At 42.0% G+C, this 17,386-nt stretch overlaps 1 protein-coding gene and 1 long non-coding RNA gene across 4 annotated transcripts in view; one reads left to right on the top strand and one right to left on the bottom strand.

Annotated features, from left to right (window-relative positions):
• The window catches only part of ZNF536 (zinc finger protein 536), a 567,281-nt gene that overhangs the window by 453,295 nt on the left and 96,600 nt on the right, over positions 1-17,386 (bottom strand). Inside the window, exon 5 of one of the 3 annotated variants that reach the window (XM_082232846.1) lies at positions 13,247-13,346. In XM_082232846.1, coding sequence (XP_082088972.1) covers positions 13,247-13,346 — 100 coding nt within the window. Of the gene's footprint in view, positions 1-8,860; positions 9,660-13,246; positions 13,347-17,386 lie in introns of those variants that run through there. The other 2 variants (XM_082232848.1, XM_082232849.1) reach the window with 2 other exon arrangements.
• On the top strand, positions 12,443-13,387 carry LOC309537890. Its single transcript, XR_014222043.1, has 2 exons — positions 12,443-12,684; positions 13,292-13,387. It is a non-coding gene; the product is annotated as an uncharacterized lncRNA (long non-coding RNA).

Genomic DNA, 17,386 nt, shown 5'->3' with positions numbered 1-17,386 from the left:
CTTAAATTCCATTCTAAAAGAATTTCTTCTCATCTCAGCCTCAAAGCACATTCCACAAACCTCTTTTGATATGGAGAGGTGAGAGGCAAAAACATATGTCTGTTTCAATGGATATTGGTTCACTCAGAAAACACATTCTTAGCTTGTTCAGAGCCACAGATTCCATTTTAATGGATTTTAGGTTAGGCGCAGTGGTGTCCAAACTTTTTTCAAAGAGGGCCAGATTTGATGAAGTGAACGGCCGTGAGGGCTGACCAAAGTTGTTGAGCTCTTTTTAGGATTGAAGTTGTCGAGGTTTTGGGGGGATTTTACCCCAGGAAATAAATTGTCACAGGTGCCGGATTAAACTGACTGGCAGGCCTGGGCTAGGGGGATCTTACTTAGGTGAATGGCTTGGTGGTGACCTCGAGAGCAATGGCTAGTCTACGCAAACAGCAGTGGATTAGATGAGCTACTTCTCTGACAGTATAATGCAAATTCAACTACAGTAGTACCTCGGGTTACATACGCTTCAGGTTACAGACTCCGCTAACCCAGAAATATTACCTCGGGTTAAGAACTTTGCTTCAGGATGAGAACAGAAATCGCATGGTGGCGCTGCAGCAGCGGGAGGCCCCATTAGCTAAAGTGCTGCTTCAGGTTAAGAACCGTTTCAGGTTAAGAACGGACCTCCGGAACGAATTAAATGCTTAACCCGAGGTACCACTGTACTAGTTAATATCCAACTAAGTCATACTCAGAGCAAGCCCATTTCATTGGGTCCAATTGGACTAGGACTTATTTCACTATCTCCTTGTATCTGGAAGCAGAAACTTTTCTGAACTTGACTACATATAGGTAAATCATATAGATCCTTATGATGACCTAGATATTTCAAACTTCTCTATATAGCAATATTTCTAGGAACAATGCTGTCAAGCATGATGTTTCATTAGCTATTAGGCCTATTATGCTATTATTAAAGTTCCAGCAGTATTTCAGTGTCATAATTCTGCTTGCTACTAAAGGGAAACTTAACACCTATAACTTTCAGCAACGCAAAGTTACCACAGTCCTACGGCATATTTATGATACAGAACGGATCCATTAAATTAGGGGTGTTTTGTTAGGTTTTAATTTTAAGAACTGCATTGCCAATTTAAAATTATCCAGTGGGCTTCACCCCTAAACACAGATCTGCATATTAGGGGTCCTTAGATAGATAGATAGATAGATAGATAGATAGATAGATAGATAGATGATAGATAGATAGATAGATAGATGATAGATAGCCTGGCTGACATGATCACAGAGACTCGTCTGCTGTCTTTCAAAATGGGAACAAAACCAAGTAAGCTGCCAGATAGAAATGGAATCTCTCTCTTTATCCAAAAAAACACAAAGTAGCACAAGGTCCTGTCTCCTGCTCACCCCAACCCTAAGAAATGGCTGCCATTTTCAAATCAGATAGAAACTAGTTTGAGAAGAAACACACCAAGCAGCAGTTTTTCTCAATAAACTACAGGATACAGGATGAATTGTGGCAAACATTAAGTGTACACAAACTTCAAATACCACTAGTGAGAGTGCACTGGAGCCACAGTACATGGCAATGTGTGCACAGCCCTTATCTACAAAGCCTCATAATGCCACAACCCCCTCACATGTTCTTCTAACCTGGAGTCAACTGCACCTCATGCTAATCAGATTCCTTCATCTCCAGAACTTCAAACCTGGTTTCAAATTTCAGTTACAAGACCATTTCTGGTTAGTGCTAACCATGTTCACCTGTTCTAACCACAGCTGGCAGATTGGGAACAATATATTATTAAATGGATCCTAAAAGGGGGAAAGTTGCAACTTGTTCAGATTCTAAACCCAGACAACAGGTGTTTTTTTCAACTGTCTTAAAAAAAACCAAAAAAAACCTTTTGATTTTAGCAGTGCACTGCCTAAAGCTGGATCCAAACAGACACTCCCTCTATTTCCAGTTTCATAAGTCTTCAACAGAAATGTCTGAGATGGGAAGGGGGACACACACCCCCAGACTGCCTCTTAAATGTATCCAAGATTTGGGTGAAAGGTTGCATAAAGCTAAGAAAATCCCCGTTTTTCCCCCATAACAAGGTATGTGAGCAAAAAAAGTTAAATTCCAAGGGAACGCAATGAAATCAACTAAGTAAGCCCTAAAAAGGGGGGGGGGTCCCTTTAATTTTGCAACAGGTGAATCTACATTATTTTATTTATTTGGAACATTTATACACTGCTTCTCAGCTACAACCTGCCAAACTCATCATTTAGCAAGAAGTGCCTGTTTCCAGCTCTGACTAGTTTGCCAGTCACAGCCATTCCCCGAAACCTCACGTCTTGATTCCTGTAATGAGCTCTGTATTGAGGCTTCTGGAAATGGCAGCAGGTGCAGAATGGTGATCCTAGAGTGCTAGCAGGGTGCTTATGCACTAAGTCATGTAACACCCATTCTACACAACTTGTAAAGGCTGACTTATAGGTTACCTGGCCCAATTCAAGGCCTGAGCTTTTGATGGAGGTGCAGCAGCAGGGATCATTCTGTTTGTAACTTAAATGTTAATTCTGTTAAGATTCAAGTCAACTAGCCAAGAGCAATGGCAGCACCAGAAAAAAATAAATTGGTGGGGGCACCATATGCACGAAGTATATTGCTAGGTGGGCAAGCTGTGTCCTACATATTAAGTTCTCTGAAATAATAACAATAGCATATGTTAATTACTAACCTCCAGCAAGGGGGGGGCAAGGGCAGAGCTCCATGTTTGTGGGGGGCTTGCCCACCGTCCCACTTCTGGTGCCACCCATGGTCAAGAGTGAAATGCTGCTTAGCAACCAAGCATGATCCTCACTGAGGCAGCTCATGCTCTGAATGGTTGTGTAGTTCTGAGGGAGTTTTGCCTCTGTGTGTTTGCCTGAATGTTTCTCCTGCTACGTACAAAACTTGAAGTATAAAAGGGCAGGAACCCCTCTGTCCATTTCTCCTCACAGTTTAAACAATGTTTTGTTCAGTTTTCTCAATAAAGTGTTATCAGGATTTCTCACTGGACTCAGGTACTTGTCAGAGTGCCTTTGCATATACAGTGGTACCTCAGGTTACAGACGCTTCAGGTTACAGACTCCACTAACCCAGAAATATTACCTCAGGTTAAGAACTTTGCTTCAGGATGAGAACAGAAATCGTGCGGTGGTGGTGCGGTGGCAGCAGGAGGCCCCATTAGCTAAAGTGGTACCTCAGGTTAAGAACCGTTTCAAGTTAAGAACGGACCCCCAGAACGAATTAAGTTCTTAACCCGAGGTACCACTGTACAGACTGGTCCAAGCTCTGAGATTGGCAGCATGAGCCCTGCTTGCAGTTCTGAGGGGCAGCAACAGCATGTTTTGTGCTGATACAGGACAAGACCTTACTTTGGATTATAACTAGTACCTAAGGTCTTAATCTGTCTGATCTGATCCTATCCCTGTAACTGTTTTGCATTCAATTTTAGAATATTAGTATTGTATCAATATGGTATTGTATCAGTATTTGATTTATTTGCATTATATTTTTAGATACTTTTTGGGAAACTGCCCTTTGATTACTATGTTATGAAGAACCATCTATACAGTTGATTAATAAATAAAAAGTTGTTAACAGGAACATACGAGTGCTTTTCAACTAAACTGAACGCAGATTAGACCTATTAAAATTGATAGAGATAACTTGGTCATATTCATTAATCTACTCTGGGTAAAACTTAAGTTGAATATCACCACAATAATATATTATATTTTGTTGTATGAAATGAAGTCGCATAAATGCGTACATGCCTGTATTAGTGCAGAGAACTTCGGGAGGGGGAGCTGACTGTTAAACCTTTCTGAGAACTGTAGTTTTGTGAGGAGAACAGGGATTTTCTAACCTGTCAATCATGCTTAAGAAACTACATTTCCCAGGGTTCTTTGGGGAAACTGTTTAAAGTGGAAGAATACTGCTTTAAATGTATAGTGCAGATCGGGCCCTGGACAAGCTCAAGAATGTAGTGTCTTCTTTATTCCCAAGTCCTGGGCACTTCCATGAGTTTCCTGGGCTAACTCATGGAGTGCACATTTCCCATCCAGCCTTAGAAGCCACCCCTTGGAGCTTGCAGACATTCTTGCAAATGTAGAGGACTCTGATGAAAAAAGGACATTTAAAAGCAACAGTTTAAAGCACACACGCACACAAAAACTCTGATACTTCTCAATAATAAGAAAAGCAGAAGCTCAACTTGGCAGGCTGTTCCAATCAAATGGTTGTTTCAAATCAGTTGTTTCTGACACTGATGCTATGGCTTCATTGTGGATACCCCTGTATCACCATCCTTAATGCAATACCCCCCTCAAAAAAGGTAGAAGAAGCAAATTCCTGAGTGGCACTCAGCCTTTTCCACTTAGTTCCATCACACAGCTCCGAAGGAAATGTCAATGCAAGCCTATGGAGACCATAATACTGCTGTATATCAAAATGAAACCTAATCATTGCACATCCTTGCAGATTCATCAATATAAGAACTTTTAAAGAACAGGAAAAAGGCCAACCAGTCTCATATATCAGCCACGTTTAGCATAAAGTTGCCCACAGTTTTCATTATTTTCACTGATAAAATATTCACCAATTTGAGTTTCACCAATGCTGCCAGAGCTTTTATTCTGAGGCTTGCACAGACATCACCTTCCTGCGCTCCAGCTGTCCATCTTTGTACATCTGCACAGCTCTGAAGTCACAGAACAGCACCCATGCAGATGTTAAGCATTATTGGTGTTTGCCAATGAAGCCTTGATAGCCTTTTCTTCCACAAAGTCCTACCGCAATGGGTGATGATGTGAATTTTACAATGTTAGCCCTTTTTATTAAAGAGAGAGAATCCCATGTTATTCTTCCCTTGGTTGCAAGGCTCCGACAAATGATCATGAATGCAACTTTGCACAGTGAAATACAAGGGGTCAGATTCTGAAACTGCTGGTGCTGCTTTTGCGTCATTTCCTTGATTTGTGTTTAAATCATAACAATATTGCAACAAAACTGTTTGTCTTTTATATGTTATAGTCTAACTTAACAAACCTGAAGCCTTCAAACACCAGTTTGGTCCGGTATACTTTTAAAGATATAAATTGCAGCAAACATTAACACATCTAGGCTACAATCCTATGAACACTTAACTGGAAGTAATGCTTCACTGAGCACAGTGGAATTTACTTCTGAGTAAACATGCAGAGGACTGCACTTCACAAGCTCTATCCGATGGGATAGGGAGAGATAAGCACAGCTCACTAGAAGAACTGCAGTTATACTTCCAAGAATATTCATTGTGGTCCATCTGTTTAATTCTACATGCTTTTAGATATTAGAATCACAAGACTGCAACTCGTCTATTAGAAGTTTTCAGTTTAGTCACTCCCCTAGTGTAGAAAGGAAATGATGATAAAGTATTTCCTCACCTGAACCAAAAGACGTATTATCAAATTTCCCGTTGATCACTGGGAGAAACGAAAAAGATCATTCATATCCTGCGGTTAACTCTACCCATTCTTATCATTCTAGCAATGTTCTGCTGGGTTATTTTTCCCACGGAGACATGAGGAAATAGACAGATGACATCAATCCATTCCAAGATGACCATCAAACACCCGTCAGGTCATAAATAGTCTCAAGCTCAAGGTCTGATTCTCAGTACTGCATTTTATTTTTTAGAAGTTCAATTTTTCATCCCCCTGACCAAAATCACTCAGTTCTGATACTGCAACTAGAGAAGTAGAGCAACTCACAAGTTTAACTGACCCCCACTTTCTCCTCCAAAGTTATGCACTTTTACATAAATGTCTTCCTTCAGCATATACCAGCCTTTCTTCTCCTTCTGCAAGTGTGTGTGTGTGTGTGTGTGTGTGTGTGTGTACATAAACACACACATATAAAGAGAATATTCTGGAAGAACAAACTCAGTATTTCAGATTTTTTTAAAAAAATATATACAAAAAAGGTATTGCAATTTTTCTCCTGCCTGCGCACCCACCTGTTTTTCTTTTCTTTTCCTTAATACCAAACATCATACAGAGGATCAAAAGTATAGCTTGAAGCAAAAAGTGGACGATGTGAATTGAGTTTTTTAAAAAACAAAATGTTCATAATATACCCTGCTTTTAGTCTCATATTAATCCTAAGTATATTTATTCAGAAACCAGAAAGAATTTATGTAACAGGTATTTCTTAGGTTTAGCAGGTAATGTGAAATCAGAGGTGCTTTTTTTAAAAAATGGAAAGCTCCTCATTCAACCTGGAAAAATTAATTTGCGCTTCCTTCTGGCTTTTTTTTTTTTTCTTTTTAGAAAGTTCATATAAATTCAACTCAATGCTTTTCTATTAGAAGCACTCCAAAGACACCTGTGTGCAATCCACAGTGCACATTTTAAATGAAAGAACATTCTGAGAAGGGTGATGGGGAGTTGGGAAGAGGGCGGGGGAATGAGCTTCACTTGAGAAAAACTTGTGCTTGTTTAAGGAAAACTACAGCTCATATTAATGCACTGGTGGGTTTTTTAGGTCTGTTATAATGCAAATGCCCATGGTCACCTTAGGCTTCCATGGTATATAAAGAAACAAATGTGTCAGCTTTCTTTCCTGAAGATCTCACAATTTCTGATCCCAGAATTGCTACAAGCTAAAGCAGTGAAACTGATGCTGCAACTTGTACATTTCTCACTATCCGCTGTTTTGAAGGAACAGGTTATGTTGTGGCATCCAGCATGGATACAAATTCAGGAGCGTTTCATTAAATCTCTGGTGAACTCTAAACAAGTTGCTGCTTACTGAAGATCTGAAGTGTGGCTAAGAAGTTAAGCATCCTGAAAAACAATAACTTTTCCATCGTGATAATGGAAGTGCCTTTACAAATTTATTTAAAGTATTCTCCACAGACTTACTTATCTTTTTGCTAACTCTTTGGCAAAATGTTGCCTTTGAGTGGAAATAATTTGGGGGACGCTAACGCAATTTTGGTTAAGTCCAACGCAAGTGAGCATAATATGGACTGTTTCACATGCAAATCTGTTTAGTACGGCGTAACACCAGCATCTAAATAGTAAATAAATAGCCTACTTAAATGATTGAACATAGCTGAAAACAATGAGGGTTTTATTGTTATATACTTTCTGTTCTGATGAACCCAAAGTAACACCTGAAAAAAGAGCATGTATTCATAAATATTCCATGTCGCCGGGGAAATGCCAACAGAAACTGGATTATAAATTGCAACTGATTTTCTTTGAAACATTAAGGTATTACGGACAAACCAACTTTAAAGGGATGTGTCAAATTAAAATAGATATGCATTTCCAATTAAGCTGAGGCATTTCACTTATGAATGCTGCATTTAAGGGGGCAAAATATTACAGAGGATGCATTGTAAAGTGATTAAAGAAAGCACAAAAAAGAGCATAAAGAGAAAACAAACACTTGGGATGTGTGTTTCTCTGAAGCTGTTCGTCTTGTAATAAATCAAACCCCATATTAATCTAGCCATGCTGAAAATAGAGATTATGCAGCTAATGATATTAGGGCCCAAACTGGCTGCTACACTGGGTACCCTTAAAGCAACTTGATGCTAACGTGAACTTGGGATACTGAAAGGACCTACAAGTCCTCCTCCTGTTTGTTTAATTTAGGGAGAGATATTTTGTTAAAAGCAATGAGAAGGCTCAGCCAACAAAAGTGCTGTTGCATTTGCAAGTCTTAAAGCTGGAGAGCTCTCGCTTCATAGGGGAAAGAAGAAGTTAATTCATAGGGCACATAAGGCTTGCAATTGTCAAAGTGCAGACATGTCAATGCTATCATTATCAGGCAGATCGGCCAAGCGTTTAATGGTAGAATCTGGAGACATTCACTCTCCACTATCAGAATGACATCATAACTAAAACAGCCTTCAGCATGGAGGGGCACACACCACACCACAGCACTTGCCCACTTTTACACTTTTGATCCTCTGGTTCAATTTTGCCACATCCCTCCTTTCCTTTTGGGAGGCATTTGAAGGCTCTTTAAAATCCTGGTTAAAAACCCTCTTGAAAACCCTGGTGAGTCTTTTTTTAAAAAAGAAACTCATTCAAATAAATAACGTTTTAAAAACAATACTTAAAAAACAGCCCCATTTGGAGAAATGGACCAGATTTAATATCAGCCACTTTGTTAGGAATAGCTGTCAGCTATCCTCAAACGTACATCAAGATTTCAGACATTTCTCATTACTCCAGTGATCTTTACTACTGTAAGAGGATGAGGTGAAAGGCATACAATTAGAAATCAGCCTTCTACATTTTTTATTACGTGCTATATAGCTCAGTTTCTCCTCTGGTTTTACACAGGTAGATATAAAATAATACAGATGACCACATAACTTTACAGACATGTAAACACACAGACCTTTGAGTAACTAAGCTCTTTATGAACTATTCAATGACAAGGACTCAAAGCAACACGCTTCAGCCTCTGACAACAGCAGCAAGTATACGGAGCACCAATTCCCCCAAAATTACAAACGTTTTAAGCATTTTATTCCCTACACATGCAAATACACAAACACCCCAAGAGCATCACAGCAGGTATTCATAGGCATTGTAAAGAAAACCTCACCTTGTATAATAAGCGATAGGAAGTGGGAAAGTTAGGAAGGCAAAATAAATCATAATCATAGTCATAATAAATTAAAACTCCCAAGGCTACATGAAAAAAAAACCTGCTATTGAGAAGCACCCAAAGAGACCACATAGTGAATTTCAGACCCATCCCAAAGCCCTTTGGCTTTTATTTACACAACCTATTGATGCACTTTCGCAGGTCACTTACTTTTCAGTTATGTTTGAACCCTGAATAATCATGAAGATCGAAGCAGCTGGGTTTGGGGGACTTCTAGAGGTTTTGGTTTGGTTTGCAAATAAGTTTCTTTCAATGGAAAAAAAATCCAAATTATGCAAATCTGCTCCCCCGATAGGTAGTGAATATTCAATCAGATGGTGATATTGTAAATACTTCTATCCAGCACACCCTTCACAGGGCAGATTTATGAAGCAACGTCACCAGCAACGCTCTGGTCCTTGTTGAAGCATCTCGAAGTTAATTAAAGCTGCAAATGTCCACCACCATCACCACCCCCCTCTCATTCAGGTTTACTATTTCAACATCAAACCAGCCAGGAGATGGTGGGGAGGGCTCCCCCTTCTTTTTATACACTTAAAGCGCCTTCTTCCAAAGTCAGTGAACAATGAACAAAGATTTGAGTGATCGAACGGCACAGAGGGAAAAGGTGGGGGGGGAATATTTTCCACACAAATAATCAAATCCAGTGGAAACGGTTAAAAATATAGTTGCTAATATTAAACTATGAAAGAAAACATCATTCTCCAAGCCTCGATGTGCAAAGGCGTTCGGCCAACCCCTTACAGAAGAATTTCTTAAAAGAAAAGGGAAAAAGAAAGAGCTAAATGCAGCCAGCCTTCCTTATTCTCAGTCCTGAATGAGCCCAAACAAGGCTCCTAAACTTAATTATGACACTTAAAATAAGCTCCCCCCATCACACACACACACACACACAAGCAAGGAAGGCACGACCAGTGCTATCTGTGGCAAGCAAAGCAGATCAGCTCAGCAAAGACGGCCCCTGTTGGAATTATTTTAAACTGCACAGAGAGGAGAGAGAGGAGGGAAAACAGAGAGAGAGAGAGAGAGAGAGAGAGAGAGAGAGAGAGAGAGAGAGAGAGATCTTTAAAAGTAGATCCCATGTCCGCCTGTCTCGAGCAGTGGAAGAAAGACACATGCCTGTTTCTCCAGCGGTCCTTTTTCGCTCCCACTTCCCAGGACCGACTCCTTCCTCCGGCAGCCTCTTATCTCCTTCCCCGTTTCCTCATTGTTTGCATTTTGACGAGCAAAAGCAGAGGCAGGCAAACTTAGCGTTGCAAGAGCTCCTCTCCCCCCCCCCCACCCCAGCTCTCATGTTCTGCTAAAGTGAAAATGAAGGGCTCTGACAACTCACGTCTCCGCCTAGACACTATTATAGACATAACAATATCCGCTCAACAAAAAACCCTCCGACAATAGCACCCATTGCACCTCCAGAGAGCCTCCAGTCCGACCATTCGCCCTCTCTCTCTCTCTTCCCCCTGTTTTGTTGTTGTTTTGCAAATTTCTATTCTCTCCTCCCCAGACACTTGGAATTTCGAGTTACCTACCAAATGATTACGCATAAAATACCAGCATGGTGGTGACATTAGCCAGGCCCCAACCAAACAACACCCCCCCAAAAAAATTATATATATGCATATTTAACTCGTTTATTTAGAGCCTTTGGTAAACTGCGAGGTGTTTGTTTTAAAAACAAAACTTTAAAAAAATCTAATTAAATGCCCATTGTTTTACACAGAGAGAAACAGAGAGTATTGGTTTGCTTTTTAAAGTTTCCCAATTCTAGGTTTCTTTCATTTTTCCCCTCCACTTGCTCCTTATCTCTTTATTATTAAATAATGGCCCCATTGCAACAGATGAGCACCTCAAGAGCTGGGATTTTTTTTCCTACTGTGGTATCAAAGCCTTCTCTTTATTTACATATTTTCTTAAACAACTTTTTAGTGCTGAAAAACATAAGTTGCTTTTTTAAAAAAAGAAGTCTATGGCTGTATTTCCCCCCACAAAATAAAATTGATGCAGAGACTAGGAGAAGGCAGCCAAACCCCCCACACACACACACACACCACCCCGGAAAGAAGATCAGGGACAGCCACTTCAACAACCTCGCTCCCAAGTCTTCCTACATATATTTTTAAAAAAAACCCTCTTCCACCCACCCTGTAAAGAAGGCAAGTCCGAGGTGCTGCTTTCCGTACCACCCGCTTGCAGGAATCGCCCCCACCTCTCCCTCTCTCCACGTTAAGTTTCCCTTTTAACCTGTTACTTGAGGTCGTGTCTCCCAAATGCCCTGGATTCCTGTCTGGCAGGTGCTTGCTGCCTGCTTCCGGTGGGAAGAGGGTGGAGGGGCAGATCTCATGCCTGCTCCTTCTTCCAATTCCCTACTGCCCACCACCCCACCCACCGCAAAGCAATCCCTTGCCTACTCCCCAGCCCCCCCAAAAGAAGCATTTTGAACTGCTCCGAAAGACAAGTGCAAAGCCCACCCACCCCCACACCGCAACCTCAAGCCCAGGCGCGCTTCTCGTCGAGCAGACCCGGGCACAAAATGGCAGGGCTCGCTGCGAAGGCAGCAGCGCGGCAGAAGTTTTGGCACGCGCGGGGCACGGCGAAGAAGCGAAACTTTTGGTCGCCATTGATTCCGGGGCTGGGAAAAGAGGTGTTAAAAGGTTTGGAGGGGTGGTTTGTTGTTGTTGGGGGGGGGGGTTGCGCGGGGGAGGGGGGTCTCCTTGTTCTTTTTTACATCTCTCGGTTTGCCCCTGAAGAAGCCCAAAGAAAGGGGAGAGTGCAACCCGCGCACGTGGGAAAGGAGGCACTTTTGCAGAAGTTTGCATTGCACCAATTCCTTTTTTTAAGAAAGAAAGAAAAAAAACCTAATGAAAAGTTTCTGGGCAACTTGAGAGGGAGGGGGGGGTCTTAAATCCTCCAACTATGTTTATTAAAAAAAAAAAAATCCGGGGGAAGTTTTTGCCTTTCTCCATGTCCCCGGCACATAAACACACGCGCGCGCACCCCGCGAAAGTAACGGATTTAAAGAGAGACCCAGCCAGAGCCGCGCCGGCTCTCCTGCCTCGCTCGCTCGCTCGCTCGCTCGATCTCTCCTCCAGGCTAAGTTCTACAGCGCCATGCAATGGCTCCTTTGCTCCTTTCATTCTTCTCTCCCCTGACAGCCTTTGCTCGCAAACGTCACTGCTATGGATATTTAATTATACTGTATTTTTTAATCACGCAGGCCCTGTTGCGATGATGCAAGGGGGGGGGGTGGAGAGAGAGAGAGAGAGAGAGAGAGAGAGAGAGAGAGAGAGAAAGGACTCCAAACTGACTTTGACAACGTCTGGGGGGGCACCCTGCTTTTTAGAAAGATAGATATTTTTAAAACTCCGGTCCTCCCCCCCAACCAAATTCTCTTATCTCTTTATCTTTTTTTTCCCTCTTCCAAAAAAATAAAAAAGAGGAGCAAATAAACAACCCAGCAGGGGCGTCCCTTTTGTCTCTCCTTACCTTCCCAATTTTTAATTTTTTTTGTTTTGTTTTACGGTACGAGAAACTCCCCTGCACGTAAGCGGAGCGTTGCAAAAAGATTGTGTTCAATGAATAATGAAGCATATCCCCCACATGATTGACTTGATCATTTGCTCGGGCTGAGAAACGCGGGGTGGGTGGCTGGGGGGGGGGCGTGTGTGGGGAGAGAGAGAGAGAGAGAGAGAGAGAGAGAGAGAGAGAGAGAGAGAGAGAGAGAGAGAGAGAAAGTGACCAAGGAGAGGAACTCCGATCGGCCAGGCTGACTCCCCCGAAATCTTGGCCAGCCATCCCAAGGACGGGGAGGTGGGGGTGGGAAGGAGGTGTTATTTTCATCTGTCGCTTTTTTGGGGGGGATGCAGGAGGACCCCCCTTTTCTCTTCTTCCTTGATAGCGATCAGGCAACATCGCAAGACATCCCCGGCTCGCTCGCTCGCTCTCTCCTCTGCTTTGGATTCCCCCTCCCCGATCTGGTAGGTGAAAAGCATTGTAGCATTCAAAAGGCACCACTCCATTGTCGCCTTGGCATAATTCACAGCAACTAGATAGGTCTTGCGGCATTTAGCTTTGATGAGCCAAATGCTCAACCCCTTGATATAATAATCTACAAAAGAATGGGGGCTGGGAACGTCCATTTTCCTCCCCCCTCGCTCGTTCGCTCGCTCCTTTTTCTGCCTAAGCAACTAAAAAAAAAGGGGGGGAGCATTTAACACCGAGCAGTTTGGGGCATGACCTTGAGCCCGTGTAAACACACTTATTAAAAAACCGAGCCGTTTCTCTAAGATTCCCCCCACACACACACATCGCCGCCACTCCAGCCTCCCACCCACCCGTCGCCGCTGCCGCTGCTGTTAAGGATCCAGCCTCGATCAACCCTCTCCCCTCCCTCGCCTGTCATTTTCCCTAAACAAATCCGAAGATCTTTCCCCATTTAGGGGAGGAAAGGGGGGAAAAAAGGCAGAGCGAAGAGGGGGGGGGCTCGAACAAGCGAGGAGGTGGAGAGGGGGGGTTGAGTATTTAAGCATCGCTTCTTACCTGCTCTGGAAACTATTTCAAGTCTGCTTCTTTGGAAAACTCCAGGGGGAAGCTCAGCGGCCGGCTGGATCGCGCAGCATCCGTCCAAGACGCTCCGGCGCTTAAGAGAAGTAATCAACGATAAAGTGACGTTGATCTGCACTGTAACCTTGTGGCGTATTTAATGTAAATAAGCAGTTATGTTGCCAATCGCACGCATGCAAACAGAGAAAGGTCCTCAGCGTTGCATTTTGATGCTTTCCATTAAGGCTGACTTTATTTACATACACTATTTAGGGGAAAGAGAGGGGGGGAGAAGAGGAGAGAGGGAGAGGGAGAGGAGATCATGATGGTACGAAGACAATACTAGTGCCAAATGATTATGAAAATATGATTTTAATTAATCACGTAGTAGGCAAGGAAATTAGCATACGGTAATTAAACTTCCAGGGGAAAAAAAGGGAACGAAAGAAAGAAAGAGGGAGGGGGGGGAAACACGCCATGAAGGTTCTTTTTGCCTTATGGGTCTGGAATAATCGGGGGGGGGGTATATATAGATATAGATTTAAAATATGAGATTCCCACTCCCCCCTCCTCCTCCTGCGCTCCAATGCTTATATTATAAAGCAGATAACTTTAAAGGAAAAGAAAAGCCAGCAACTTTAGCAAGGTTGATCTGCTGAGGAAGGTCTAGGAAATAATCTGTAGCCCAGCAGAAGGTGAGAAACGGGGAGTAGGGGGTATGTGTGGCTACTGAAGTAAAAGAAGAGAGGGAAGCGGGCAGAAGGGGGGTCAAAATGGAGTGGGGGGGAGAGAAAGCTGAATAATGCAATTATGGATTCTGTGTCCCATAGTTGACAAAAGCATGGTGCCTCAATAGACTCTTTGTGATGGGATTATATAATGATTGTGGGGTAATTATGGGAAAAAAGAGATTTAGTCATAATAAAAAAAGTATCAAAATACATCAGCTTCTTTTAAAAGGAAAAAGCTAGCTCACGACATTAGGGGCATGTTAATAGGAAGGGGGGCGGTGGGAGAGAGAGGGAGAGAGAGAAAGGCAAGATCCGAACGAGCTGACAAATAAAGAGAAGACTGTGATGCGCATGATTAAGAAGAGATGGAGACAGATTGATTATTCAAAATGCCGAGCCACAGGGACACTTAAAACATTGATTCAGGTAACACTAGTTTCATCTCAACTGAAATGAGTTCCCTGAAGATGACTGGCATACATTTTAAATCAGTTTATGCCGTTAAAAAAGAGAGAGAAAGAGAGAGAGAGAGAAAGAAAGAAAGCAGAAACAACATCACAAGCAGAAATCTTCTAACATAAACGCAGAAGTCCATGCAAGTGGGGGTTAGATTTCTGGCAATTCCCCGAAAGAATAATAAAAGTATGTGAGTGGGAAGGGTGGTGTGTTTAATTACTCTCTTCCTTAAATGTTCCCATTATTCCTTTCCATCCGATTTGAGAGGGATGCTTACTTGTTTTTCACATTATATGAGGTTCCACCCCCCATCCCTCATACAAATGGGATGACTTTTTAATCAGCTGCCCCCCAAAAAGAGATTTCCGAAAGGAATTTTTTTTTTAAGGAAGTTTCTCTTTCCCCACCCCTCCTGACTTTTTTGTTTTTTGCTTTTGTTTTGAAGAAGTTTAAGAGCAGTTCTTTAAGACTGGTCCTAGAAATGTGGGGAAGAAGAGACCAGTTTTCATGTCCCGTCTTCCAAAGTTTTGAAATTCACTCCGCACTTCACCATTTAACGTGTCTGGAAATTCTCTTTGAACAAATTCCAAAATACACTTCCCCCCCAACCCCCGCAATAGAAATTAGCATAGCAATCACATCAATAATATCACTACCGCTATGGGAATGATAACTGGAGCAGTGGGGGTGTTCTTTATTCCAATTCTTTGTGGATCAACAGATTATATTCTCTCGCCTTTTGAATTTGTTATTGTAAAGTCAAGTGATTCTTTATAAGTGACAGCCATGGCAAAGAGATGAGGATGGGAAAGCAGGTCGAGAGGAAGTCACCATATGGACTTTTAAAAAGGCACTTTTTGAACAAGATAATGGGGAAATGGTCGTTGCCTTTTAACCCTTCATTGTCTCATTCATGGCCTCAGAAAACATACACACACACAACTTCCAACCTGGCTTGCTCCTGGCTGGTTTCTGGGATTGTGATTAGCAACTTTATAAGAAGCAAAACACCACAACAACAACCCCAAAACCCTAAGACATACGGTAAGTCTGACAGTTTCTGAGTTAGATAAGTGGTCTTATGTAGCCTACCATGCTGCTTTCAGCTCTGGCCAGGACTGAATAGTTTTCTCAGTGTGAGGTGGGCCTCCATAGGGTGATGCAGGCAGTTGCCATGGAAGATACGCTATTCCCTAATGAGCTGCCACTCTGCATCTCCAATGCATTTCCCAGTTTCATATGGCTAACTGTTGAGTTGATTGCTTGTGTTAGAGGTCAGCAGGGTGACTTATTTTTCTCTCTCTTCTAAACCCATTTGCTGGAGAGATTAGTTGTGGGTACATCAACGCCAGTGAAGTCCCTTGTTCATGGCAAGGAGTGACTGATGCTCCTCTTCAGTTTAAGGTGATGTGCACATTAGTGGCTTAAAAAGCAGAAACACCATCCCACCCCCACCCACGTTTCAAGTTGTTGTTTTACACCGCTGCTCGTACCAGAAGGGTGGAGAGGGTTTCTTCACCTGAAGCCTGTTTTGCCTCCCTGCAATTGCAAACACACTCTCTGAACTCCTATTCAATGAAGCTACCACCTGCGCATGTGCAACAGTGGCCCAAACAGTACACACCTCAGCTGAACTGCGGCTTTCAATTTCAAATTGGATGGAAGATGGTTTGAGGGGAAGAACCTCAAACAGGAGTATTTCTGTATAAGCTACAGGATACAGATAAATTGTGGCTAACACACTGCATTCTTGGCTTCAAATATCAGCAGTAGGAGCATGCTGGAGCAAGAGCAAATGGTAATGTGTACATAACCTTAACCCGTCTTACACTTGAAAAAGCTTTAACAGGGTTGTTTTCCTGACTTGGTGAAGTCCACTATGAGGAAGCCTGAGAAGACACACTATTAAGAAAGACTATAGTAGTGCAGAAAGTGAGACCCTGAAAATGCTTACTAATTAAATAAGCATTTACAAAACCTATGTCCTGACCATCTTAGCTGGTGACTTTCAGTAATCCTACTTCCATTTCATTTCTTTCTTTCTTTCTTTCTTTCTTTCTTTCTTTCTTTCTTTCTTTCTCTCTCTCTCTCTCTCTCTCTCTCTCTCTCTCTCTCTCTCTCTCTCTCACACACACACACACACACACTTTTTGTATTATTTCAAAGGGTTACAAAGATCAATAGTATCTGGAGAAGGGAGGGGGTGATATGCCAAACGTTTGGCAGCTCATTAAACTCTGAAGACTCAAATACTAGATAGAAAACTCTACAAAATCAGTATTTATTCAAATCCACTATTATTATTATTATTATTATTATTATTATTATTATTATTATTATTATAGCTTTATACCCTGTATATTCAAAGGACATACAGCTATATGTGGCAGGCATATCAATACTAATACAATTAAAACAGTTGAAAACTACCTCCTTAAAATAGCTTAAACAGCTTTTTTTAAAAAGTTTAAAACTCCTAAAAGCAAACACCTGACCTGAAACTATGCAGGATTTTCCTGGTTTAGGGATTTCCCTATTAGAAGAAATAAAAAGATGGGACTTGAAGCACCACATGTCTACAGGTGGGCCAGGTCATGCTATACCACTCAAACAGGAACACAAGGCTCCTCCTCTAGTGATTGCCCTGGTCTGGAACAACTGTCACAGTTCTGGTTTGGAATTGCACAGGGAACCATCACTGTCCAGAAGTCAGCCTTTGAGGGGAGACACTGGTGTGTATACCTGCTTCCACAACTTCTCTCTCTCTCCGGGCATTACAATGTGTGAATGGCAACATTTATTTATTTTTTAAGTATTAGATTTTCTATGGAAAGGGTAAATATGGAATAAATGAGGAAAAAATATGACCTGGCATTTTGACATCATGTGGCCCTTGCAAAGAACTTAGAAGCAGCATTGATCACACAAATAGATAAGGTAAAGATAAAAG

The sequence above is a fragment of the Podarcis vaucheri genome (assembly GCF_965113315.1).
Source record: "Podarcis vaucheri genome assembly, chromosome: 7".
NCBI lineage: Eukaryota > Metazoa > Chordata > Lepidosauria > Squamata > Lacertidae > Podarcis > Podarcis vaucheri.
Note: the sequence above shows the minus strand (reverse complement) of the source record. Positions and strands in the feature narration are given on the sequence as shown.